General features: G+C 42.5%; 1 protein-coding gene across 2 annotated transcripts in view; it reads left to right on the top strand.

Moving 5' to 3' along the window:
- The window catches only part of SMYD1 (SET and MYND domain containing 1), a 111,545-nt gene that overhangs the window by 55,742 nt on the left and 28,309 nt on the right, over nt 1–27,494 (top strand). For both annotated transcript variants that reach the window (XM_078678684.1, XM_078678683.1), the window contains 2 exons: nt 4,233–4,428; nt 22,415–22,507. In XM_078678684.1, coding sequence (XP_078534810.1) covers nt 4,233–4,428; nt 22,415–22,507 — 289 coding nt within the window. The remainder of the gene's footprint in view (nt 1–4,232; nt 4,429–22,414; nt 22,508–27,494) is intronic.

The following is a 27,494-nucleotide window of genomic DNA, read 5'->3' on the forward strand; positions in this document are numbered from 1 at the left end:
GATGAAAGAGATGTGGTCTCTTGTTTACTGGGAAGGAACCATGCAATCTCGATGGGCTATTGATGACTTTCTTTGGCCACTCCGGCTTTCACGTCCAGATGCCTGCTCTTCACCTGGGTCCGTAGTCAGGATGGACTTCTTGAGGCCCTGGCGCTCCAGGGAGACATCTCCACCATGGAGTCTTAGCAACAAAAGGAAACACAAGCTTACCAGGAAGCGTGGCCTGCATCGCCAGCACCGAACAGTAGAACAGGAAAGACTCCATGTTTTCGTTTGGTTTGCAGGTTTCCGCGAACAAAGAAACAGAGTTTGCGCCTGACACTTGTGAGACTCCCTCTCCTCTGGTAGCGGTTACCTGGTGTTGATGCTAGGTTTGCTGCTGCAACCTGGGCACCAAGCAGTTTCCCAGGAGTTATCCTTCTCTCATTTCTGCAAGACTTTCGTGATGTATCCAATATAAGGAAACCCTGGCATTGTGTTGACCACTGGTGAATTATTTGTGGTGAAATCACAACACCCTCTCCAAATTTGATGTTCTTTTATATACATTTGTTCTCATCCCATGCTTGTATTTCCTAACTTTCTTCAAATTGACTCTTATAGAGCTTTTGTACCTTATAATTTATTGTTGTTGTACTTATTACTTGTGGTTGAGCTGTCTCATAGAATGCCTTTAGAAATATTACGTTTTTTTTCTTTGTTAAATAATATTTTATTGAAGATAAATAACACAGGAATATAAATATAATATTCCGTTCAGATGAAGATATGAGTATACAATTATATAGTAATAACATCAGTAAACAAGTGAATTAAAGATATGAGATCAAAAAATTGTATAAAACTTGAATTAATACTCTTAAGAAACGACTAATAAATAACTGTGTGTGATATATTAGACTGTATGTGATCCTCGCTAGTCTATGCTTTGTGCTTCCACAAATACTTTCTAACCTCTTACACTCAGTTTACGCCTGCTACTAAAACAAAGTTCTTCTTGAGTGTTGATCTGATTAGTAAACATGTATGCTGATTTATGCTAAATCAATATCTTTTGAAAGAAAGGTCCTCCTTAAAAGTGGACCGGTAATGCTGATTCAAATGCAAATTGGTATTAGCACCCAATACTACATTAGAAATTCTGTGAATTCTTGGGCAGTCCTACGTTATTTCTTTGTGCAAATTCCGACTGGGAAGACCTAACAAACTTTACAGGTGGCAGAAGACATTAGAAAGAGGAAGGAAATTTGATAACCAGGGGCCAAAGTCCAAACTCACATGATGTTCCTCATTCTGACCTCATGAACTTGGAATGTTAGAGTAATTTTGCACTGCAAGGTGCAGCATCAGATTTTCTACATTGAAAATAAATGCACAGTAATTCGCCCAGGTTCAGAAGGACGCCCTAAATGTGGTGTTTATGATTTGCACTTCAAGACCCTGCATTGATTCCATTTTGCTTTGTTGAAAAAAGTCTCTCCAGCATGCAGTCTCTGCCCTTCAATGTCTTGAATTTGTGCAGTCTTCAGGCTCTTGCCTTCAGAACTGTGGATGGTACCAGTCAGAGTTACTTACACTTTAAGGGCCTCATTATGGAAAGGGGGCAAAGATTATCATTAGTTAATGGATCGGTTAGAGAAAGAGGTATTACCAACCGTTGGTAGAATGTACTCCATGAGTTTACCTCGGAGCGCAAATGTACAACCTGTGGTAAAAATGTTACCACCAGTGGGTGATAAATGTGTCACTGCCGCAGATCACCGTCACTGAGAAAAGTGCCCAAAGCTGATGGAATGTATTCCTTGGAAGAAGATGTTCGTCATATACTGGGATATTCCTCCCACAGAAATGAGAACGACTTGATGGTTCCCAAAATCCAGATTAAGGGGCCGATTAGGATGGCGGACGGACTTGCGTCCGTCCGCCACCCCTGAGTAGGAGGGACCGTCCGCATGGGCAGCGGCGGTCCCTCCATGGCAATTAGGATGTGACCGCCAGGGTGGCGGTCACATCCTCTATTTTTAACATTGCGGCGGGTGCAGCTTCAAGCTGCACCCGCCGCAATGTTAAAAATGCATGTGTTGCATTTACATGCACAAAGCGGCAGGCACCGCACGGTGCCTGCTGCTTTGTGTACGCAAATGCAGGGGGGTACCATAGGTACCCCCCATGTGCACCCCCCACCCCCCATTCACCCAGGGGGCCCGCAACGGGCCCCCAAAGTGAATGTCCGTATGCTTTTCCATGGCGGAAAAGCCGCCGTGGAAAAGCATACTTACACCAACATCATAATATGGCGGACGGTGTCTCATAGACACCGCCTGCCATGTTATAGCTTTTCCGCCGCGGTCGGAAGCCGACCACGGCGGAAAAGCGGCGGACGGAATTCCAGACCCACCAGCCATCCTAATTTGGCGGTGGGTCTTTGGAGTCTCCGCCGCGGTTTTTCCGCATCCTCCAGGCCGGCGGACACTTCCGCCGGCCCGGAGGATGCGGAAAAACCGCCATCCTAATCGGCCCCTAAATGTAAAAACATGGCTTTTTAAAGACGCTTTTCAGGTAAAGAGGGCTTTGATGATGGATTCAAGATATCCGAAAGAGAATCTACCTCTTATAAAGCTAGTTCAATGTTTCGGTGTTTATCAAAAATTATATCCGAAAGTTTTATTAAATAATAGAATCCATGCTTCAAGTATTTAAATTTGTATTTTTTGCCGCAGCATCCTTTTTGAGGAACTGTTCACCGTCTTCATGGCTCTGAGGTCCTTGATTCCCAAACATCTGTCTAAAACACATTTCCAGATGTGACGGTGTTCAGCTACTGTGGAAGCATGAGAATGCAGTCTGGCCTCTCTGCCTGTACACATGACAGTGAAGAAGGACACTTGGTTGTCAATTCACCAGAGTTCCAAGGGTTTTGGAACTGTCATCAGACACCCTTGAGCCCACAATATCACTGAGTTGACGACTCCTTGCCCTATCTGTCACTCCTCGAGAGCATCCAATCTGCTTCTAAGATGCTAGAGCAAGAGGACAGAGTAAAAACTGCAGAAAGTAATCATTGCCCTCAGTGGCAAAGGGCAGCCATGCAAACTCTGTTTGATGGGCCCATCCGAAAAAGATGACCTTTCAGTAGACTTGTATGTACGTGTGTCCTGATTGGATAGTTCACTGTATTGCACCCTACATACTGTCTCTCAACTACGCGACTTCAACACAAGGGAGGTAGACACTTTAAAACAATTCCTGCTCATGTCAAAAGTGAGACAGGAACATTAAAGCAATTCCATGAGAGGCCCGTTTGAGAAGGAGCGCCACGGTCAAATACGTGGGGTATGAGTGGTGTATTTTAGAGTCGCATGTGAGGGGTGGGGGCAACAACTGTTAAATCTCCTCTTTATTTGGAAAATTGTAAGTAGCCTTCCAGGTTGTCATGTTTTCCACATTTATTTGCCTGATAGATACTACAATATTTTTGCTAATTGTAGGAATCTCGGTTTTCCATGAGGTAATCTCTGTTCTAATTTTTATATTTCACACGAAATACATCATTTTTATTTCCAGAGGCCTTTGTGCCTGTCGGTTCCTTAGAAAGACCTCAGGAATTCATTGAATGTGCCCACGCGGCCACGAATGTGCCTTCGTGTCATGAGAGGACGTCTTTAGTTTAATTAACCCATAATGAATCTATAATTTTAGTGTGAGCTGTAAATTTAAACTGCTAACTTTAACAGCACTGAATTAACAATGTGCCTGGTGATAATTCCAGGTGACCAGTTGCAAATGTTTTTTCTTGGGTCCAGTTGCGTCATATCAGTCTGTGGACATTAATGTATATGTAACCTACAGAAAAAAATACACAAAAGAAATTCTACTGATTAAATAAAACTAGCTATTGAAACAAAATCACGCAATTCCACCAGTTCTAGCCACCATCTGGAATGAACTGGAATTTACTCAGAACGGTTCAGGAGGTATCTTAAAACGTGTATGTCAGCAACTGGCTCTAGTAGAAACCACTTGAAACAAAACTACCACTAGGGAAATTACCAGACATTCATTAACACATTTCCAGAACCTGCTGATCAATAAGGGTTGCAACTTCCTTATTTCTTTGTAATTATTCTACAGTTGTTGATGTTTGATTTCTTCCTATTTATTGTGATTGTTGCCCATTATATATAATATTTATTTACATTGATTTAATTTCACCATTTCTCATTCCAAACCAGAATTGAGCTGCGCGCGCTTGGTAAAATCAACAAAGGGGAGGAGCTGAGTGTATCCTACGTAGATTTCCTAAATCTCAGCGCGGAGCGGAAGGAGCAGCTGAGGAGCCAGTATTACTTCGACTGTAACTGCGAGCACTGCACCAAGGGGATCAAAGATGACCTGATGCTGGCTGCAAGATCAGATGAAGAACACCAGGTATACTCATCTGTTAACTTGTTGTTAACCACAATTAAAGAATATGAATCAAATGCACCATGGTCACTAATGCAAGGGATGCTAGAAGGATTCATGCACAGGCTTGGATCAAGTATAGAAAGATTTGCACACCCCTAAATAATTCTGCTACAGGTAGTTACTTACAGGAGTGCCAATTCACAAACATGTTTTGTAAAGTTGGAAATCTGCTCATCGTCACTTTTCTTCTATGGGTATAGTAGGTTTCTGACTTTTAGGGAATTCATCAAAATCCCCAGTTGTATATATTGAAATCTAGGGAAGTCATAGACTTCCACGGAAATTTTGGCTACTTCCACTTGTTCCTCAGGGTCTCCAACAGGTAGCTTGTGTGCTACTGTAGCTCTCCTGCTACCTCTGAGGAGCTCACCTGTGTGCAGCCCAGCTTATTAAAGTAGAAAACTTTTACTTGGTTGAATTAATATACATATAAAAAAATGGAGATTATACAACACTAATACTATTAGTAGCTCTTAATGCGTTTCATTGAACAAAAGTAGCTCTCAGTACAGAAACGGTTAGAGACCCATTCACATTGCAGGGAATGCACAGTAGTTGGCTAGCACAGCTGCATACATAACTTTCGTTTCTTTTTATACTCTGAAAATAATTTCCTGTTGTAGAAATCTCTTTCCCACATCCCTGTGGAGGCCCGAGGGTCTTTTCCACCATATTTTCACATTTAAAAATGTATCCCAGCCTTTTGGATGGTTTCTTGCAGTCACTCCAATTTCTTTGTGGTAGATTAAATTACTGGGAGTAGGGTGTGATAGTTTGTTTCCTTTCTAACATCCTTTAAAAGAAAGATACGATCATGAAAAAATCCTAAGGATTACATTTTTCAGAAAATCTCGGTTGGGCTATACATTACTCTGCACTTAAAGCTGCTCTTTTGGACACAACAAATGTATTAAAGAGGTTTGACTCAAGATATGGTGCCATCTCCTTTGAAATGGTAAAGAAAACCATAAAGAAAGCCATTCAGGGAAATTAATTTCGCAAGTTTTGTATGTTCTGAGATATTGTTCTGAGGGTGTTTTGGTCATCATTGGAAGGCTGTTGCATAAAAAACACTCCTGCCAGTTCTTTTGAGTGCCATGTCTGCAAAGGCTAGAATTGAATTTTGTCTCCTGATATTTAATGACCATGGCTCGCTGCCTGTTTTTTTTAATGTTTTCCTTAAGACGTTCTCAAGACACTGGGAGAGATTCCAATATTAGTTGGAAAGCAATGATTAACGGGAATACCAATCTTTCCCAACAAATCATCTCTTGTTTGACAAATTCTAGAGTTGAGGTAAACATATTACAACTGGAGAATTCAACCACCTTGAGTAAGTAAAAAGTATTAATTGCAAAAATGACTGAAGTTAACAAACATAATGACAGAGAAAGCACATGTGAACTTGGGGTAAATGTAAAACATCACCTATTAGTAGACTGTCAATTGTTTATGTAGTAGAATTTTAGGAGATTTATTCTTAAGGTACGGGCCTTATAATTATATCCTTGGACATTGGAGTTGCACTGCCACTTTATATAAAGGCTGTTCAAAAAAGAGTCCTTGTGAATTGAGATGATGTGAAACAGTGGACTACTTGCATATTGAGTTACATAGGCTTTTGATTATCTTTTATTTGGTTTTCAAAGAAACGTTTAAATAGGTATTTTTTGTTCAAAGTTTTTTATTGTAATATTATCCAAAGGGATATACAAAATAGTAAATAGAATAAGTGATATAGGCTAAACAGAACAGTACATGTATAATATCAAGGTAAGGGAAATACAAAAGAAAGTCAGATGGCAACAGTAAAAGGACAAATGATACAAAAAATGGGTAAGCCTGGTTCAGCCAGATGTGGGTTCCTGGCTCACTGTGCCACTGGATTCAGGCTAACCTGGCTGATGTGGGGTGATGCCCCGAAACCCGTCCCAGGATGATTGTTTCCGGTCCAGGGAGGACCTGGCTTGGCAGTTCTGGCTGGACTATTCCCAGGAGGCACAAGGTCAAGACTGATTTGCATAATGCTGGGTCTAAATTGCGGTGGCATGGTGAGCAAAAGAACTATGGTTTTAACCCAGATCTATTGACTGGGGGTGAATGCTTGATTTGCTCTGCATTCTGGTAAGCATCTGTGTGTTCTTTGCTTTCTCGACCTAGGTGCGCTGGGTATGGCCAGACCTGGGTCCCGGGCTCACTGTGTCACTGGATTCAAGCTAACCTAGCTGATATGGCGTGATGCCCCAATACCAGTCCCAGAATGCTTGTTTCCGGTCCAGGGAGGACCTGGTTTGGCAGTTTGGGCTGGACTGTTCCCATGAGGCACAGGGTCAAGACTGATTTGCATTTAGCTGAGTCTGAACTGAGGTGGTGAAGTGAGCTAAAAAACGATGATGGATTTAACCCAGATCTGTGACTGGTGGTGAGTGTCTGAAAAGTTTCAGCGCTCCGTCCATCATCTCCTTGTGTTTGCTTAGTTCATCCTAAGTTAGCAGGGTATGCCCAGACGTGGGTCCCTTGCTCACTTTGCCACTGGATTTAAGCGAGCCTGGCTGATGAGGGGTGTTACCCTGAAACCGGTCCCAGGATGCTTCTTTCTGGTTCAGGGAAGACCTGGCTTGGCAGTTCGTGCTTGACTGTTCCCATCAAGACTGATTTGCATATAGCTGGGTCTGATCTGAGGTGGTGAAGTGAGCTAAAGAACGATGATGATTCAACACAGATCTGTGAATGGGGGTGAGTGTCTAAAAAGTTTCAGCGCTCCATCCATCATCTCCTTGTGTTTGCATTATTTTACATAGCCACCAGGGCAGACTAGCAGCAGATGTGCACCACACAGAAGTTAATCATACTCCATAAAATAAAATAATATACAGACTGTCGTACTCTGCTTTAGTGTCACTGCCTCTCCTCATTTCACCAGAGGAGTGTGTTCTAAGTCGACCTAGTCAAGAAGTATTGAAACATAAACATTGGTAAAAATCATAATCAAAATATTTCAACTTAAAGGTTCCCTATAAGACTGACTCTGTGTTACGGTGAAAGCAGTAGAATGACACATTTGAATTTCCTTCTCTGTCTGGCTTACTTGAGCAAAGACACATCGAAAAGCACCACAAACTACTTTCTTGGACAGCAACCGCCTGGCTTTGCTGGGACACTCAAGTGAGCAGCCTCCTGTGACAAGGGAAGGGTCTTGTGTCAATCATGTTTAGCGGACCAGGACCTGGAGTAAGACCTCGAATAGAAGTCTATTAAGTAACTTTTTTTAAAAACTTTTTATTATTGAAGTTCTTGTATCATATTCAGTTAGTAAAAAGAAAATGCGTATATTAACAACCAAGGAGTACAAAATCATAGTTTACAGAATACAATTTCCAGTATTACTCAAAATACGATTTCCAAATTTTGTCAAATTTCCTTATCCCCCAATTCGCTGGGCATAACGAGATTCACTTATTCTAACATTTCTCATATTCTGAAGCCAGGTATTAAACGAAGGAGCTTGTGTTAATTTCCAATTCTGGAGCACCAGAGACCTCGCTACTGCCATCACAATAAATAATAGTTTAACCATCTGTTCTAACAATCCAAGATCAGAATCATATCCATAAAGTATTAATTTAACGTTACAAGCAATCTGAATCCCACAATACTTTTGTAAATATTCGAAAATGTCATTCCAGAAGGGCACAATTTTAACACAGTGAGCTATAGTGTGGGACCAATTAGCAGGACTGTATTGCTGACATCTAAAACAGATGGCACTAACCTTCACATACATTTTAGAGATGACAGCAGGAGTTCGATATAGGAGCCATTTACTAAATAAAAACATTCTCCTCCAATTAGAACCTCGAAGAACGCTAAAATTCAACTTATTTATACATTTACAGGTATTCATAGTAAGAACATGATTTTCTTGTTCCTGCCATTTTTTAATGACTCTTATACTGAGATCTAATTCGATATGTTGAGCTAAACAACGTTTCCATGCTCCTGGCTTCTTACTTTGAGGAGTCAAAAACAAATCGTCCCTCAACTGACAAGGAGAGTCAATCATTTCTTGGCTCAACTTGTCCCAGTGTTTTAAAAATCGAAACATAAGAATTTAATAACATAAAATTCCCTGAGATTAATTGCTGCATCTCTCCTGGTAACAGCCAGGCCCCTTCTCTTAAAAAATCTGATAAAGTACCAAACCCAGCCCGTTCCCATTGAAAAACAATATCTGCTCCGATTTTGATTCCCATAAAAATGAGAGCATTCCTTAGAGGAGTTCTAGAATTGAACTGCGGGAGAAAATACCTTTTTAGAAAAACATCGCAACGTTTAAAAAACCAATACATCATTTTATACCGGATAAGTTTTGGCGATTTAGGAATGTGTAAAGGAACTGGGGTTTGAACCTCTTGACTAATTTGGTCAAAAAAGAAATTGATAAATAATTTTGGACTTTGCGTTCCTAATTTAAATCGTTCTAAATATTGGGCGAAATATCCACTATAATAATCTCTAAGGTTAGGAACAGATAAGCCTCCCAGTTCGATGTCCACATAGAGTGTCTTCATTACTATCCTGGGGCGTTTTTTAGCCCATAAAAAACTTGAAAATAGTGATTCTACTTTTGAAAAAAAGCTACTAGGTAGGTAGCAAAATATAGCTGAGAATAAAAAATTAAATAGTGAAAGTATAGACATCTTTATAAGTGCCACCCGTCCCATAATAGTAAATGGCAGTGAATCCCATCTAGTAAATAAGGATTGTACCTTCCGTAAAAGTGGGTCAAAATTCAGCTTAACTAAATCAGATACCAAAGTAGAAAACATAACCCCTAAATACCGTTTTGGTCTTAAATTAATACAACCAACTAAATCCGCATGTAAATCCACCTCCCCCCGCCACACACTAATATTTCAGTTTTTTTTTTTATTAATTCGGTACCCTCCTAAGGCCTCGAATTCTTCAAAAAGCTGTAAAACAGCAGTCTGAGATTGGATATCCGTCTTAATTATCACCATGATATCATCGGCATAGAGTTTAATTTTTGCCATAGATGCAATCGGTGGAGGAATATTTACAGATTCGCGAATTGCTGTGGCTAACGGTTCAATAAAAAAAGCAAAAAGAATAGGGGATAGGGGGCAACCCTGCCTGGTGCCCCGTTGGACCGATACTGTGCCTACCATAACAGAATTAATAACTATATTAGCTCTGGCACCCGTGTATACATTTTGGATTAAACTAATAATTTGTGAAGGGATACCAAAGTGTTTTAAAATAACAAATAAAGTTGTCCACACCACTAAATCAAAAGCTTTCTCAGCGTTTAATAATAAAATTAAGGCCGGGATTTTTTTAACCTGAAAATAATCTAGCGCTTCCGTGAAAAAATGGGTATTGGTAGCTAACTGCCGGCCTGCTACAAAACCATTCTGATCTAAGTGAATAAGATCCGCTGCAATCAAATTAAAACGTATTGCAAGTAATTTAGTGAGGATTTTGTAATCAGTATTAAGTAATGTGATAGGCCTGTACGAGTTAGGGTCTTTTAAATCTTTACCTTTCTTTGGAAAACTAACAACAGTCCCCTCCCCAAAAGAATCCGAAACTAGGCCCCCCATTAACATATAATTAAATAATTGTAATAATAAATCAGAAAAAGCGCTAAAGACGATCTTAAAGAATTCAGCCGGAAGGCCATCCGGACCACATGCTTTACCAATTGGTAAATTCTTAACCACTAATTCTAGTTCTGATTTAGAAAATAAACGCCTCATTGAATCACTATCTACCGAAGTTAAGGAGGGCATATTATATCTGGATAAAAAATTTGAGAGCCTGGAATGATCTATTATTTGCTGTTGGCTGTAAATCTGTTTATAATGGGACAGCATAATAGTGCCAATAGCGTCCGTCTGTGATACTTCAACTTGAGTGACAGGGCATTTTAAAGAGTGAATTAAATTTGCAGCAGCTTGCTCTTTTGCCTGCCATGCGAGGAGTTTACCAGAGAATTTACTCTCCTCGTATATCCTCTGAGATTTTATCGAAAATTGCTGTGTGAAAAGAAACGTATTAAGTTCACGTTTAGCCTGATTTAGGGCCAGATGTAGGTGGCCAATTACCCCGACTGGTAATTGGAATTTGAGATGTAGGTCACTCAATTCTACAGAATCGGTAAATTTACCGATCGGTAAATTTACCGATTCTGTAAAATACCGAGTCGGTATTTTTACCGAATCGGTAAAATTGAGATGTAGGTGGGACTCTTCTGAGTCCCACAAGCCTTACCGAATCGGTATTTTACCATCAAATCCTATTTGATGGTAAAATACCGATTCCGGTGTGCATGAACATGTGTGCACGCACACCTGTGCCATATAACAGGCAGACCTGCCCTTAGGGCAGGTATGCCTGCCACATGGCACCCGAACCCGTTTTGGGGGTGCTAGAGGGTGTCAAAGTGACACCCCCTGCACCCTTGTGAAATTCGGTATTTACCGATTCGGTAATTACTGATTCAGTAATGCCCATTCATTCCTATGGGCATCAAAGCCCATAGGAATGAATGGGCATTACCGGTCGGTATTTACCGAATCGGTAAATACCGAATATTACCGATTCGGTAAATGCACATCTGGATTTACCTACATCTCGGTACTTCTATTTTACCACTTCTTAAATACCGAATCAGTATGATTCGGTATTTAAGAGGTGGTAAAATAAAATTACCTACATCTGGCCCTTAATCTTTTTTGTACATCACTGGAAGGATTAACTTGCCGCAGCAGAGTAAGTGAATGGATTTTTTGGTAAAGTAAGGTCTTAGTTTGTTTAATAGTACGCCATTCTTCTGCATCTTTTCTGATTATGATACCACGAATAAAAGCTTTTAATGAGTCCCACACAATATGGAGTGGGGCTGTATCTAAATTACATGTTATAAACTCGGCAATTTCAATTTTTAAGAAAGAGATCCAGTTATTATCCTGCAGATACATTTTATTAAATATCCATCTTTTAGAAGACTTAATTTCTTCGCCTACTTCAAATTCAATTAACAACATTGCGTGGTCTGAAAAACCATTATGAAAAGTTTTTGATAGGTAAATTTTAATAACCTTGAAGCCAAAAAAAAATCTAATCGGTACGAGGATCTGTGTCTCCCAGACCAACAAGTGAATTCTTTTTTCTGTGGAAATTTGGTACGCCATGGGTCAGAGAGATCTAATAAAGATATATTCTGCATGATGGACCTTCTTGATTTTGGTTTAGATTGTTTCCTCGACACACCAGTGGAATCTAATCTTATATCCATAAGGATATTAAAATCACCACCTATCACTATGTCCCCCCTGACTAACAACAAAGATTGAAATAACTCATCATAGATTGGGGCACGGTCTTCCACTGGGGCATAAAAACTGACAAAAGTAATTGGTCTTCTCCTATTTTTTATTAAGCATGTGACCCAGTCACGTCTATTAACTAACTTAATGGAAACTTTTGGTGCAGTCCCACTGCAGAAAATAAGTTGAGCGTAAAAAATTGAAACTTCTTTCAAGGTTACAATTTTACTGGTGTTTGCAACCTTCCCAATGACCAAATACCTGCCTCTTCTCTGAAAAACATGCATGGTCTGGCATAGTCTGACACTTATGAACTACTGACACACTTTTTTGTAACAGTAACTTTCATGCGTGTAGTGTCTTCAGAGTAATTTACTACTATGCTGAACACAGAGGCACATAACATATAGTATCTGATAGAGTCTTATGGCCTCAGATTCTTTACCTTAATATATTTCCCAGGCATCAGACTGGATCCGGAATTGATTGAGTGCGCCGGTAAGTGGTGTGATTTGGCACAGCAGTTGGCTATGCATGGTGTTGTTGGCATCGTCCGCACCAGTAGGGGTGTGTGCGATGCCTATATAGGCACAACCCCAGTGCACTGTTCTCAGTTCTTCCTTTTCCATGCTATCAACTTGGATCTGGATCGAGCTCCCCTCAGTCACTTTTTGTCTGACTTCTTCGTCAACTACTAATGTGCCTTTGAATATTTTTTTCAAGATGTCCCTGAATGAACTTTGCAAGTTCAAGCCTTGGGGAGACTGTCATCGACGGATGTTGGTGAAGAACCCCCACTTGGTGTATCTGTGTACCTGTGGGGCGGTGTCAAATGCTGTATGCAGGACCATGAACCCCATAGCCATGGCTGCAGGTCCTGTTCGCATAGGAGTCACTCGCGTTGGTCCTCTTTGCACTCCAAGGCTTCTTGAAGTAAGTCCCATAAGAAGAAGTCCAACAAGTAGAAGTGCTCTTTCACTACTCTGTATCATTTCCATTCTTTGTATAGCGAAGAGGTTGATGCCATAAATCCCGACCTCACTCTCAGGTCATTCTGTGCAGCTGGCATGGGAAACTTGGGGCTGCTCCGCTCTCCGCCCAATTTCCTGGAGCCGGACTAATTCCCGCTCAACTCCGAGAGTTTTATGCGGCCATGAGCCTCATTTTTGGGTGGCCGAACCCCTTGGAGCCCCTTTGGGCCTCATGGGTTTGGAACAGTCTCTGTCTGGGGCTTTGCTGGCAGGTCTGCCCTTGTCACCAGCCAATCCCTAAGGATATATTTGGTGGATCTGGATCAGGCGTCTTCCCAACCTCCTATGGGGACCGTTCCAGTGGTGAATTTCCCGCCCATTGGTGGAGCCAAACCCACAGGACCGGCATGAAACAGTGTCGATCTCAGCGACAGCCAGGCCCACAAGGTCAGAATTGGAGATGGAGTTTCTTGAAGCGCCCACTAAGGATCATGAATGGAGGGGATCTGAGGATCCCTAAACCTACACTGACCCCCTTAGCTGAGTTCATGGCTGATGACTACTAGTAAGAGGAACTGGCTGACGCCAGTGGTCTGGAGAGCTCACTTGATGCTTGACTCGTCTCTCCTCCCATAGTAGCTACAGAAGAAGGGGCCTCTTTTGCAATGGTGGTCTGGAGGGCGGCTGAGGTCCTGGACCTAATGAGGCCCATGGTTTAAGTCAAGGCCAGTGTCTTGACAGAGGTGCTTCAGCCGGGGGCATCTTCATCAGAATCCTCAATACCTTTCAACAAAGCCCTCTCTGATGACCTGCACTCGGCCTGGGCCAAGCCCTGCCCAGACATTCCTGTGTATAAGACCAGTGCTTGCTGCCTGTCTGGTCCGTTCCCTACCACAACACCGGATAAGGAATCCAATGGGTTGGATACCTTTGGCAAGAAAATGTTCTCTCCCACCACCCTGGCACTGCAGCCTGTGAACACCAATTGCTTATTGGGCTGTTATTCTCGCACTGTGTGGGATACTGCTGCCTATGGTTCCGGATGAGGCCCACAACATATTCTCCCAAGCTATTGCTGATGGGCGAGACGCAGCAAAGTTCATGGACCATAATGTCCCAAGCTATTGCTGATGGGTGCAATGCAGCAAAGTTTGCAATCAGATGCGCGTTGGATACGACAGACTCACTGGGCAGAGAAATTGCTTTTTCGGTGGCGCTCTGACGTCACGCCTGGTTGAAGAATACTGGATTTTCGGTGGATGTCCAAGCCTTGCGCATGGACATGCTGTTTGATAAGACTGATCTCTTTGAAGACAAATCAGATTTGGCCTTGGAGAGATTCAAGGACAGTAGGGCCACTGCTGGGTCACTAGGGCTCTCTGTGACCCCACTTCAGCCACATTGCGCCTTATACCCCTTCTGTGGCTACGGTAGGGGCTATCAGCTGTGTCCATTTGCCATTATTCACCACAGTCAGCAGGCTTAGTCCTTTCATGGTTGCGACTCCCACAAGCCCCATGAGGCCCAAACCAGAGGTCCACCCAACCCACTCCCACTAGAAGCAGCAAAGTCAAGGCCTCTTTAGTATGCCTTTTGTCCAGCATGGGCATAGGGATTGAAGAAGACTCCAAAACCCTCTGCCCCTATGGCAGAATAACTCAACAGACAAATGGGTGCTCCAGATTGTCCAGTTGGGTATGCCCTCCTCTTCCAACAAATCCAGTCGCCACTTCCTCCGTCCACAGATCTGCTGATAGAGGACCACCTTGCGCTCTTTCAGCAAGAAGTACTGGCCCTTCTGGGCAAAGGAGCAAATGAGAGGGTGCCAGCATCAGAAGCAGGTTGTGGTTGCTATTCCTGCTACTTTTTAATGCCAAAGAAGGATGGAGACCTCGTCCTATCTTCGATCTGCCTCCTCTCAATTACTACTTGAAAAAGGAAAAAATCAAGATGCTTACCCTGGCTCAAGTCTTATCTGCCCTAGACCCCAGGAGCCTGAAAGGTAGTGTTGTATTTGCAGGACTCCTATTTCTAAATCCTCGTCCTGCCTGCTCGCAAATGCTATCTACGGTTCACGTTGGGCCAAGCAGCATAATCAGTTTGCTGTGCTCCCCTTTGGCCTTACCAGTGCCCCAGTGGTTGCAGCACATCTGCCGAGCTCAGCGGTTCCCCTACCTCAACAATTGGCCGTTGAAAGCGGGCTTTCCCCAGGCAGTCATCTCCCCTCTCCAGACTAGGGCAAACTTCCTGCACCCACAGGGGTGACAGATGCGTCTCTTCTGGGTTGGCAGAGTCTCAGCTCCATATCAATCTAATGGATCTGAGAGCAATCTGACTGACATTGAAAGCCTTTATTCCTTCCATCAAGAGAAAGCTTGTTCACGTGTACACGGATACAACCACCATGTGGTATTGCAACAAACAGGGCAGGGTGGGGTCATGAACTCTATGTCAAGAGGCTCTGCATCTCTGGGCCAGGCTGGAATGTCAGGACATATTCCTGTTGGTTCAACATCTGGTGGACTCTCTGAACACCAGGGCAGCCGTCAATGCCTAGTGGATCACAAATGGCATCTCCATCCGGAGGTGGGGCATGGTCTTTTCCTAGATTGGGGAGAGCCTTGGTTAGATCTAATTACCACTGCTGAGAATACGCAATGTCATGCTGGTCTTTTCAAGGCAGCTCTCACTCAGAGATACATTTCATCGTGGGTGGTGCTCAGGACTCCAATATGCCTCTCTGATGATACCAGTCCTGTCCAGAGTTCTCAAGAAGATCAAGACTAACCCAGCCCAAGTCATCCTAGTGGCTTTGGACTGGGTATGGAGAGTAGGGTACCTCGAACTCCTGAGCATGAGTATCTGTCAGGCTGCCCCTCCGGGAGGATCTTCTGTCACAGCAACAGGGCAGGGTCCTGCAAACAACCTGTCTACTCTCCACCTTCATGCGGGGGAGATTGAGAGGCTACAGTTGGGGGTATTTGATCTCCCTCCTGAAGTATGTAATGTCATTCTAGCAGTCAGGCATTACCCCACTACAACAATTTATGCCTGCCGATGGGACAAATATGTGGCTTGGTGTACATCTAAATTGGTTTATCCTCTGTCTCCACCCTTATCTAAAATTCTTCTTTTTGTTCTATCCCTTTGCTTTGGGCACAGTTAAAGGATATCTGTGTGCCATTCCCCCTTTCTACAGTTGCCAGACCAACCTTCCCTGTTTTAGTCACCTGTTATGACCAGATTCCTTAATGGTTTGCAGCATGTGTTTCCTCCCAAGCCTTTCATTATGCCCCAATGGAACTTGAATTTAGTTTTCCCCTTCCTCATATGTTATCCGTTTGAGTTGATGCACAGCTGCCCTCTACAGCTCTTAACTCTCAAAACTGTCTTTCTTGCAGTTATAACAGCTGCCAGGAGGGTTAGAAAATTGCAGGCATTTTCATATAACCCTCCCTACACTTCATTTTTACCAGACTACCTGGTTCTTAGAACTCAAGCATTCTTTTTGCAAAAGGTAGTCTTACCTTTTCACGTCGGGCAGAACATCACCTTTCCTACCTACGCAATGGCCAAGAAACAGCCCCCGGAGGGATTTAAGAGCTAATTCCATCATAACTGAAGCTGCAACCACTGTGTTGCCTAAAAGGGTCCCAGCCCCGGATATCTGTCAGACCGCTACGTGGACATTACTGCACACGTTCACCAAACACTATGGGCCAGATGTAGGTAATTTTATTTTACCACCTCTTAAATACCGAATCATACCGATTCGGTATTTAAGAAGTGGTAAAATATAAGTACCGAGATGTAGGTAAATACAGATGTGCATTTACCGAATCGGTAAAAATCGGTATTTACCGATTCACTAAATACCGACCGGTAATGCCCATTCATTCCTATGGGCTTTGAAGCCCATAGGAATGACTGGGCATTACCGATTCGGTAATTACCGAATCGGTAAATACCGAATTTCACAAGGGTGCAGGGGGTGTCACTTTGACACCCTCTAGCACCCCCAAAACGGGTTCAGGTGCCATGTGGCAGGCCTACCTGCCCTAAGGGCAGGTCTGCCTGTCATATGGCACAGGTGTGCATGCACACATGTGCATGCACACCTGAATCGGTATTTTACCATCAAGTAGGATTTGATGGTAAAATACCGATTTTTTAATGCTTGTGGGACTCAGAAGAGTTCCACCTACATATCAATTTTCCCGAATCGGTAAAAATACCGACTCGGTATTTTACAGAATCGGTAAATTTACCGATCGGTAAATTTACCGATTCTGTAAAATACAGGGCCCTACATCTCAAATTGCATTTACCGGTGGGTAACGGCCGAATTCGGCCGTTACCGACCGGTAAATGCCTACCTACATCTGGCCCTATATCCTCGACAGTCAGGTCCAGCGAGATGGACATTTTGCCCATTGGATCATCCAGGACTTCTTATTTTAAAACAGACCACGGGCCCACTTCAGAGGAGAGATTTCTTTGGTATCTAATCAAAGGTAAGGAATCTGTGGCTAGAAGTATCTGTCAAATGAACAAGTTACTTACATTCGTTAACCCCTTATGTGGTAGAGAATCTATCTAGCTACAGATTCCTTACTGACCCTCCCCGTTCTGCGCACTGTTTTACCACGTGAAAGAGATCCTTCAGGACCTCACTTTGTCACACTAGTTATTCCTCTGGAGCTTGGCTCTGTGCTTCTGGTGCGAAAAAGCAGCCAAAAACTGAGGTCAGTGCCCTGGGGTGGCACGTCGCACGTCACTTCCAGCGGGGTTGACACCAACGATGCCACGCATAGTCAAACGAAACGACCTTCTGGCACATAGGGGGATTCCTAAAAAATGTCCAGATCCAGTCTGATGCCTGGGGAATATTATAAGGTAAGGAATCTGTGGCTATATAGAGTCCCTACGAGATATGGCATTACCTAAGGTAAGTAACTTGTTTCATTTGAACTCAGAACCATTTCCTTCCTTACTACGTTGCTGCAGTTGATACACTGGAATACAGGCGGTGGTTGTGTGATGCAATTTTGTAAGCCCCACCAACACAGCTTTACAGACACTAAAATGAAGTGGTTTCACTAGTCATTACTAATTAGACCCTGTCTCCAGTTTTGAACCTACTGATCACCTATTTCACGTTCTTCTAATTAGTTCAGTGCACCGATTTGAATGGAAATATGGAAGTGCATGTACTCACTATTTAGTGTACCTGTTTGTCCTGAGAAGTGCCAGGACTCTCCGCTTAAATGTATTGTAGCAGTGCTGAGAAGTGCATGTACTCTCCATTTCAAATTATAGAAGTGCAGGTACTCAGACCGGACAGTGCCTGCCCATTTAAAGCACTGGTTCAATGGAAGAAAAACAAGACTGCAACACGCAAAATGCATTAGGCTATGCAGGGCCGGCTTTTGGCATGGGTGAGCTGGGCCGAGGTCCAGGGCGCCAATCTCCAGATGGGCCCACGGAGCTGTTGCTTTAAGGTTATGCAAACAACAGTGCCCCCTCACTAGTGAACACAGAAGGAGTCCCCCTACTGCCTCATTTTATTCACAAACTAATTTTATTCACTAACAGCAGTGAGGGCGTCACATGTATTTCTACCTAGGGCATTATCCGCCCCAGGACCGGCTCTGAGGCTATCACACAAAAGTCCTAGACCTGAAACTGTGTGCGAAATTACCTGAAGAGTCAACCATATGTGTATTGTCGTTGGGATCAGTTTTCCATATTATTATATGATTACTTGCTTGGCACACTACTAAGCATGTACAGGCAAAATGAGCTGAGTGGGGAACAAAGTGCTTTTTTGAGGGCCATCCTTAAACCAGGAATGTGCCCATCATGTGAATGAAGGTTCCCCTGTACATTGTGTGGGGCACAAGATGTGATGCGTGCCCAGAGATGCAGAGGTAAGATGGCCACCAGGGAGGCTCACTGCGCCACTAAGTGATTGGCCTTGTTGCAGCCCCCAGTTCTAAATCATACTGCGAGTGTGACCGCCGGAGCGTTTTCCAAGAAGAATACTTGTTGAGAGCCACGCCCCTTGACCCGCCTCCTGCACACTCCTTGGCCAATGCTGGAGAGAGGGAGAAGGGGCAGCACTAGGAAATGACAGCAAAACACATGTCTGCTCTTCCAATCCTGGCTAAGGCATACTTCCCACATAGTAAAGGCACTTGATTTTCCCTTGACTACCTTTTTTTCGGTCTCGCCTGATCCAGCGCATGCGATAGACTGGCCAAGACATTTAGTCAGTGGCTTTTCGAAGTGCTACTAAAGGCCACCAGCTTGCGATTCCGCGCACAAGCGCGCACGACGTGCACAGCTGCCTCTGTAATGGCTCATTAAGCCTTACAGCGCGCGCGTGAATGCCCTGCCTTACCCCCTCCCTCCTCGTCAGCTCTTCATTTTTGTTTCAGTTTTGCAGCTGTGTCACTTTCACAGCTGCGCGGCCTTTGCTTGTTTTTTTTGCCATTTGATCTTCAGGGGCATTTCTCCCCCCCCTGCGGGCACTCTCCTGCTTTCACATTCATGTGGTGCTGCCCTCTTCTCGCTTGCTCTGGATGGCCTCATGTGATCCCTCCTGGCTCACCTTTCCTCTTGCCAGGGCCTCAACTATGCCCTTTGACCTCTATGTGATGCCAGTAGATCGGAGTTTCTTCACTTAGCCTGTCTCTCTTTGTGGGGCTCACGCGGCTTCCCTCGGCTCGCCACCGCCACTGCCTTTGCCTCAAACACACCCTGATGCCTTGCTGCGGTGTCAGTCAGCCGAGGGAGTTACACGCAGCCTCTCTCACCGCTACCTTGCTCGCTCCTCGATACCTTGCTGGGCTACAGTGAAGTGACCCTCAGTCCTCTGCAGTCGTTCTCTACCAGGGTCTTCTGCCACACGACTGTGCCGTTATCGGACGCCACCGCACACAGGCCCCTCTCTACCTAGTATTCCATCCTGCCTTGATCACCGTTCACAGGACCCTGGGGACAGAGTAAGTCTGCTTGTGTCACCAGTGTGGAGGGCGCAGCCTTTACGCCAGACATCTTGCATGCATGCCCTCTGGTATTGCATACAACACACTGACACTCACACTATAGTACCAGTATGTGCTAAGACCATGAGCGGTCCACCGCACCTTTAATTATCTCCTCGGCTCCGCGCCCGCCCCCTCGGATGCATGCCGATGCACTGTATCATACTGTCAGGTGGCTCACTACACGGGAACAAGGCAATCAAACGGAACTCTTGTGTCTGTTGTTTAATACGGGCACTGCTAAAATTAACTTGCAAAGTTCATTTTTAGTTGATTTTTTTTATCCCGGACAGACTATTCAGGTAACTTTTTAGGTCAAAATTCATGTTTGTTCTTGGGAAGTGGAACAGAGAGCGAGGCTACTGTACATATAGTATCAATGTCCTTTTCCTTTCCTAAAAATTCCTCCCTGTCCTTTTTTTTAGGGCTTAATCATGTTGGATTTCAGAGGGAACACCTCACGCATGCCTTTCAGTCTTTGCTGAAGCACCCACCCTTTGAGTTTTTGCATTTATTTTCAGAAAACCAAGTACGTTTAGTGCATTACTAGTTGTTGCTGTTCTAGGGAGGGCAGGCACCCCTATTGTTATTCCAATGAAGAAAAAATTCCTAGGCAGTAAATACAGTTCACATTACATTAATCTGTTCTTAAACATGATGTGGGGGATAACCCAAGCTCAGTGCAATAAATCAACAACTGTTTAAAACTAATATGAAATTCTTTTTTATTGAAATTTATCTAAAAATTGAAACATAAGAAAGAAAAAATTCGAAAGAATTACATGAAAGTGCATATACATCAGATACAACGTATTTACCACAAGTTACGGTCGGTGAGCACTTTGTCCAAAACAATATAGACAACATATACATATAATACAATACACATATAAATGATTCTTGAAAAGTTTATAAAAAGTTATAAAAAAGGGCTACTGATATAATGTGGCTGAGTAATGAAAGTTCTCAGAGTTCTCTATTGTTATTCCCTTTTGATTTTTTAGCAATTGTGTTTGGTGCTGGATGGCCTGGAGTTTGGCCTACGGGGTACAGGGAGGATCATGTGGAAATGAGATTAAAGGATAAGAATGTAAGGACAATTCAGTTGCCCTAGCTGTCACTAAGATGAAAGCGCACAATGTTTTAATGTCTTTGGGTCAGAGTATACCGTCAGAAATGTGACTTAATAGATGGCAACTTTACCAAGTCTCTCAACAGAGGCTACAATGCAGTCATGTCCAAATAACTACCTTAAAGAAATGATGAGAAACCCCTATATTTTAAAGCTTCAATAACCAAGGGCAAGCCACAGACAAAACGACTTGGCTTTGACTGATATAGGCGTGGAGATTCTATAATCGACCCAAGTAAACCACTAAAGTGTGGTGCCTCCCTCCCTACCCCAATTGAGGCGGATCATCATGTCATTTAACCGCGGGGTCTAAAGCCTCCTCTGAAGGGCAATCTTCCACCCCTGCATCATTAAATACCTAATACATTCTACATGTCTGAGAAAGACTTTACATCGAAGACTACAACATCAATGCTGACAATCGTCCTGAGGGTATTTATAGACACACAATGCAGAATCAACATGTAGGCCTAGCAGCTCTCAATGTCTTTGACTTTTTGAATGTGTCCTTTTTTGTTCGTTTACAATTTTTAAGTCATAATAATAAGTCACAATCTGTATTTAGATCTTACGCAGATAACATATGCAAATACTTCACTGTACTACTTTGACTGTAATGTTCTATCTATCTATATACTTTAACAAGCATTGGCATTGCCAATAGGTCTCGCTTTTGGGACTTTAAGTATTTAGTTATACAGCACAATAACTTTGGTGCAACAATATCAACTCTTGCATCGCTAAACACTTATAAGGTGCAAGGTTTAGCCATGCAACAGCTGATGTTGTTGCACACAGGATATTGTGCTGCAAAACTAAATAGTTATAAGGTCCCAAAAGTGAGACCTATTGGCTATGCCAATGCTTGTTTTTTTATGGAGTTTCATATAGCGTAAACTTGACTCAAAGGTATTGGGTATCAGAGCGCTTTACACAGCACCAGTTGCGTTACATGAGGACACATTAATTTTTGATAGGCAGAGAGAGATTGAGGGATTTGCCCAGAATCTCAGGAGGTTTTGGCGTCGTTACCGAGACTCGAACCCAGTTCCCCAGATTCGAGGGCGACCGCCCTAGCAGTTAGGCCAACTCCTCTCACCAATCATCTGAAAAGCTTTTCATTTCATCCAGTTAGGAAAATACCTAATTATAATATGTTTACCTTACTGACGCTACAATGGCAGCTAGTCCAGCCATTCATGAGGCAACACTGAGTATCTGAATTGTCCAGCAGGGGTGCTGATGGTTTTAGTAGCTCAGTACGTACATCTCTTCACAGTGGGACAAACTCACAACAGGTAAGTGATTGTGAACTAGCGCATCGGGGTACACGAGACTGGAGACATGACAGCTGCAGTAACGCCGCGCGTGCCATTAGAAATGTTAATGCTGATGACCTTCAGGCACAAGGTCAGACTCATAACTGCCTCTTGCTTTTCACAGCCGTCAGAAGAGGAGGTCAAAGAGGTCATACAGTTGTCCAAAGACACCTTGCAGAAGATCGGAAAGGCTCGCTCTGAAGGCCTGTACCACGAGGTAAATATACGTCACTGTATGCTCGCACAAGGTCAAACTACCCTTGGGAATTTGACATAAACGTATGCTTGGCAGGGTTGACGTTTAATTTTGTTTAACATATGCATTTACATTTCGTAAGCCAATTTAGAAAAAAAAATCGTAAATATCAACTCGTAAAATCGGAAATGCCAACTCGTATGTTTTGATATATATTCACACAATTCTAAAATTGGGTCCAGAAAAAAACCTTCTTAAATCAGGTTATGTACTTAGAGAAAAGTAGCCAAATGAGATATTTTTACGGGTAGCTCATACTTCCTTATGCTACCAACATCTGATGTAATTACGGAAGCGCTTTTTTGGTCTGCTGGCGTAAACCAATACCCATTGCTAACGATTTAAATGACTATATATATATATATATATATATATATATATATATATTCACTGAAAAAACCATAGGTTTCAGGACTTATATAGTTAGGAATCAGCATTTAAAAAACCTTTGAAATTCACTGAAAAAACCTTAGGTTTCAGGCCTTATATAGTTAGGAATTAGCATTTAAAAAAACCTTTGAAATTCACTGAAAAAAACATAGGTTTCAGGAGTTATATAGTTAGTAATTAGTTTTTAAAAAACCAGCTGACACTGTTACTAAATCCATCATTCACACATTTATATTTATATATCCACTCATTCATCCATGCAAAGTAGTGTATTTATAATACATATTTAAATATCAAAGCAAACCACATTCACTGGATGATGTCATCAGTGATGTCATCAGTGATGTCATTTGAGATGTCATCAGTGATGTCACTGACCATGTCATGAATGATGTAATATGTGACATCATCAGCAGTGGATTGCGGGCGCGCAAGTTATAGTGAGTACAACTAACTATAATGGGGGAATTTCATTGGTTTTGTATGAGTAAAATGTCCAGCTAACTATAACTGGTGTGAAACCTATGTTTTTTTCAGTGAATATATATATATATATATATATATATATATATGTATATATATATATATATATATATATATATATATATATACAGCTCTCTCTTTCTTTCAGAGAAGCAAGTTTGATAGTTCTGCATTCTAATTATTAAGAAATGGCCGCCTTTCTAAGTAAGCAATATTAATCTATATCTATCTATATATATAGAGTTCCACAATTGCCAAAGCTTTTAGGCCGCACTCTCCACCGGCAATATCAGGCAACAGCGCAGACTGCAACTCCCTGGTTAGTCCGTCAGGCTGGCTAAATATTTGAACAGCGTTTTCTGCTTTCCCTGTGGAGCCCACTAATGGCTTAATTTGAAATATATTTAGAGTGGACACTTTGTGATTTATTACGAACTACGAGGTCTATGCAAAACTGCTGTTCCCATAATGCATTTCTGTGAGATATCTCTGCGAGATCACGAGGCCACACCTGAAGGCAATAAAGGGATTTGTAAAGCAGCAGTTTTTGCCTCTTATCTTGATGTCGCTCTGCCTGTGATCAAGAACAACTTCTGTTTGAAACGCGTAAGGCATGTTATTTAACCAGGGAGTTGCAGTCTGCACTGTTGCCTGATATTGCCGGTGGAGAGTGCGGCCTAAAAGCTTTGGCAATTGTGGAACTCTGTGTTTGACGCGGCAGCCATGCCGTGAGGATTGCACCGCTGCAGCAAGTTTATGCAGTCTTGAGGCTCCAGATGCCGTGAGCCACCTTCAGTCCATCAGGCTGGCTAAATATTTGAACAGCGTTTTCTGCTTTCCATGTGGAGCCCACTAATGGCTTAATTTGAAATATATTTAGAGTGGACACTTTGTGATTTATTACGAACTACGAGGTCTATGCAAAACTGCTGTTCCCATAATGCATTTCTGTGAGATATCTCTGCGAGATCACGAGGCCACACCTGAAGGCAATAAAGGGATTTGTAAAGCAGCAGTTTTTGCCTCTTATCTTGATGTCGCTCTGCCTGTGATCAAGAACAACTTCTGTTTGAAACGCGTAAGGCATGTTATTTAACCAGGGAGTTGCAGTCTGCGCTGTTGCCTGATATTGCCGGTGGAGAGTGCGGCCTAAAAGCTTTGGCAATTGTGGAACTCTCTATCTATATATATATATATATATATATATATATATATATATATATATATATATATATATATATATATTTTTTTTTTACGAACAGCGTTTTTTAGACGCCGCCACTGGCCTCACAGTGCCGGTGCCGTCGATGGAAGCAGCAACCATCGCTACATAAAGACAATTATCATCCGACATAAGGAATGATGAGATGGCATACCAGCTTACTGTCGAAACGCGTCGTTGTTTGCACATAAACTAAAGTCAAAAGCTACTTGGTGTGTCGTCTCATCATTCCTTATGTGGGATGATAATTGTCTTCATGTATCGATGGTTGCTGCTTCCATCAGTGGCACCGGCACTGTGAGGCCAGCGGCGGCGTCTAAGAAACGCTGTTCGCAAAAAAAAAAAAAAATATATATATATATATATATAGATATATAGATAGATATAGATGTAGATATATATTGCTTACTTAGAAGGGCTGCCACTTCTTAATAATTAGAATGCAGAGCCATCAAACTTGCTTATCTGAAAGGAAATGGAGCTGCTTTGTTGCCAACTTTGTTGGTAAACATACATTCAAAGCCAACCTTTAGTCTCTGTGCTGCTCTTGTCAATTCTGGTTTCCAATTAGGATACTTCGGTGCCTCCCTAGGGGCATGAGTTGTCCTGCATTTAGAACAGCGTTATGGAAATGCTTGCTGTTTCTCCTGACTTAGGGGTTAATGAGAGTTTGGTGGACAGACACATTACTTATCACCCCTTTAGTATATCATCTACCATACTCATTACTTGCACACCATGCTGTAGCTGCCATACACCCAGAACATTCTATAGCCCAAGCCAACCAAATGCCATTTTGCCATCTGAAAAGCAGTATCAAACTACTCACACTAGCTATCTGGTGGAGAGGATACTGTATGACATGGATTTTTCAAATATTAGCTAAATGCAATGAACATTATATCCAGCCCCAGCCTATTACATCTGAATGAATCGACACAACTGGAAAGTGGTTGATTCCTTCATGACAACTCAATGAAGAAGTTACCATGGGGTAAATGTGACTGATAGCACCAGGGAGTGGAGTTTTAGTTCCAAACAGAAATTAGAGTGTACCATTTTTAAGTTTCGATCATTTTTATAGAGTTTTTGATTCAGGAAAGTACAACTTAAGGTAGGCATGTCCATCAAGTAACTTCCCCCATAACCCAAAAATATCTCCTGCTCTCTACTCTCTTACCCCCATCTCCTTCCACAAACCCAACTCTAAGGATGCCTCTTATCTACCAATAAACTTTCTCAGATCCATCCCTGATTCCTTTCTACCTCTAATCTTCATTATAGCTACTTGACCCACTATAGGATTCTCTCAGAATTTGAAGCCTGATTGGACACAATAGTTCTCTGTAATCTTGATGGAGATTTTAGATTGTCAATCTCTATAATTTACAGAATGTACTCTCCAGAGTTAGGCAATGTATGCAAATTCCTCGTGAATCAAAAGATCACACCCTCTGCAACCATAGATCTGTTGTTGTTGGTATCCGTTTTTTTACATAATAATAGGATTGATTGCATGGCAGCCAATATGAGTTGGAAGGCAATCTTCCCCTTTAGGGAGAATTGGGGAAATCTTTGCTGTGATGGAAACCCGGGTAGGATCATCTCAGGGCATTGCTCCACATCTTTACCTGTTTACTGTTAAATTTATACTGGGACATCCAACCATAAACATGTTAATATCAATTAAAAAGAATGTGTGACACTGATCCCAACCTGCCAAACACTCATCAGCAGATGCCTGGCTTCACCTGATCTGTTGTGTGCGGTCTGGTAGGTCATCCCGCTTTTACTTCAGGTAGTAGAACCAAATATCACAGCTGTACATAGAGGAATGCTCTGTCTGTGGAGGGCAAAATCATCTTCAATATCCTCAAAGGATGTGGTCGATCCCTTGCCAGAGAGGTTTCACAATCTAAAGCACCTACCATCCTCCCAAACTGTAAATCTATCTCTTTTCAGTAGTGAAGTCAGCATTCCTGAATAGCAGTCTGTATAGAGTGGGGTACATAGTCAATCCTTTTTCAAGGTTCATGCAGTCCCAAACTTCCAGTGTGGCTCCTGAAATGAGGAGAAGAATTGGTGCTGTCCCTGTTGTGCTTTTACTACCAAGGGACATCACTAAAGAGCGGGTTGCTACGTGTTAATCAATAAGCATCATACTTTGTCTGTGGCTCCTCATATTCTTCGATCATGCAGAAAAGTTAGGAAGCTCAGTAGCAGTGTGGAAAAAGGGGTAAGCTCAGTCCACCTTGGCCTGAGTTATTGACGCACTACATCCACTCCATCTCAGACCCTTCCCTTCTCAAATGAAAAATTACAGATATCTTGTGGGTCCCTGATATCGAAATGCTTTAGGGATAGTAGCAGGGTCTGGAACATGTATAAAATGTTTGATAGCTGTATCATTTTCATTACTGGTGTTCTTCCCACTCATGACAACCTATGGTTGCACCAGGATTTTAATCCTGTCTTAACTGTCCTAATTAGGACTGCAAGTCTCTCCGTTTTACAAGATTTGAGGTCATGTTCTATCCATCTACGTACTTTAACAAGCATTGGCATTGCCAATAGGTCTCGCTTTTGGGACCTTATAAGTATTTAGTTATACAGCACAATATCGTTGGTGCAACAACATCAACTGTTGCATGGCTAAACTCTTATGAGGTACAAGGTTTAGCCATGCCACAGCTGATGTTGTTGCACAAAGGATATTATGATGCAAAACTAAATAGTTATAAGGTCCCAAAAGCAAGACCTATTGGCTATGCCAATGCTTGTTGTTTATGGAATTTTATATAGCGCGAACTTGACCCGAACGTATTGGGTATCAAAGCACTTTACATAGCACCA

This window comes from Lissotriton helveticus, chromosome 2_2, assembly GCF_964261635.1.
Source record: "Lissotriton helveticus chromosome 2_2, aLisHel1.1, whole genome shotgun sequence".
Classification (NCBI taxonomy): domain Eukaryota; kingdom Metazoa; phylum Chordata; class Amphibia; order Caudata; family Salamandridae; genus Lissotriton; species Lissotriton helveticus.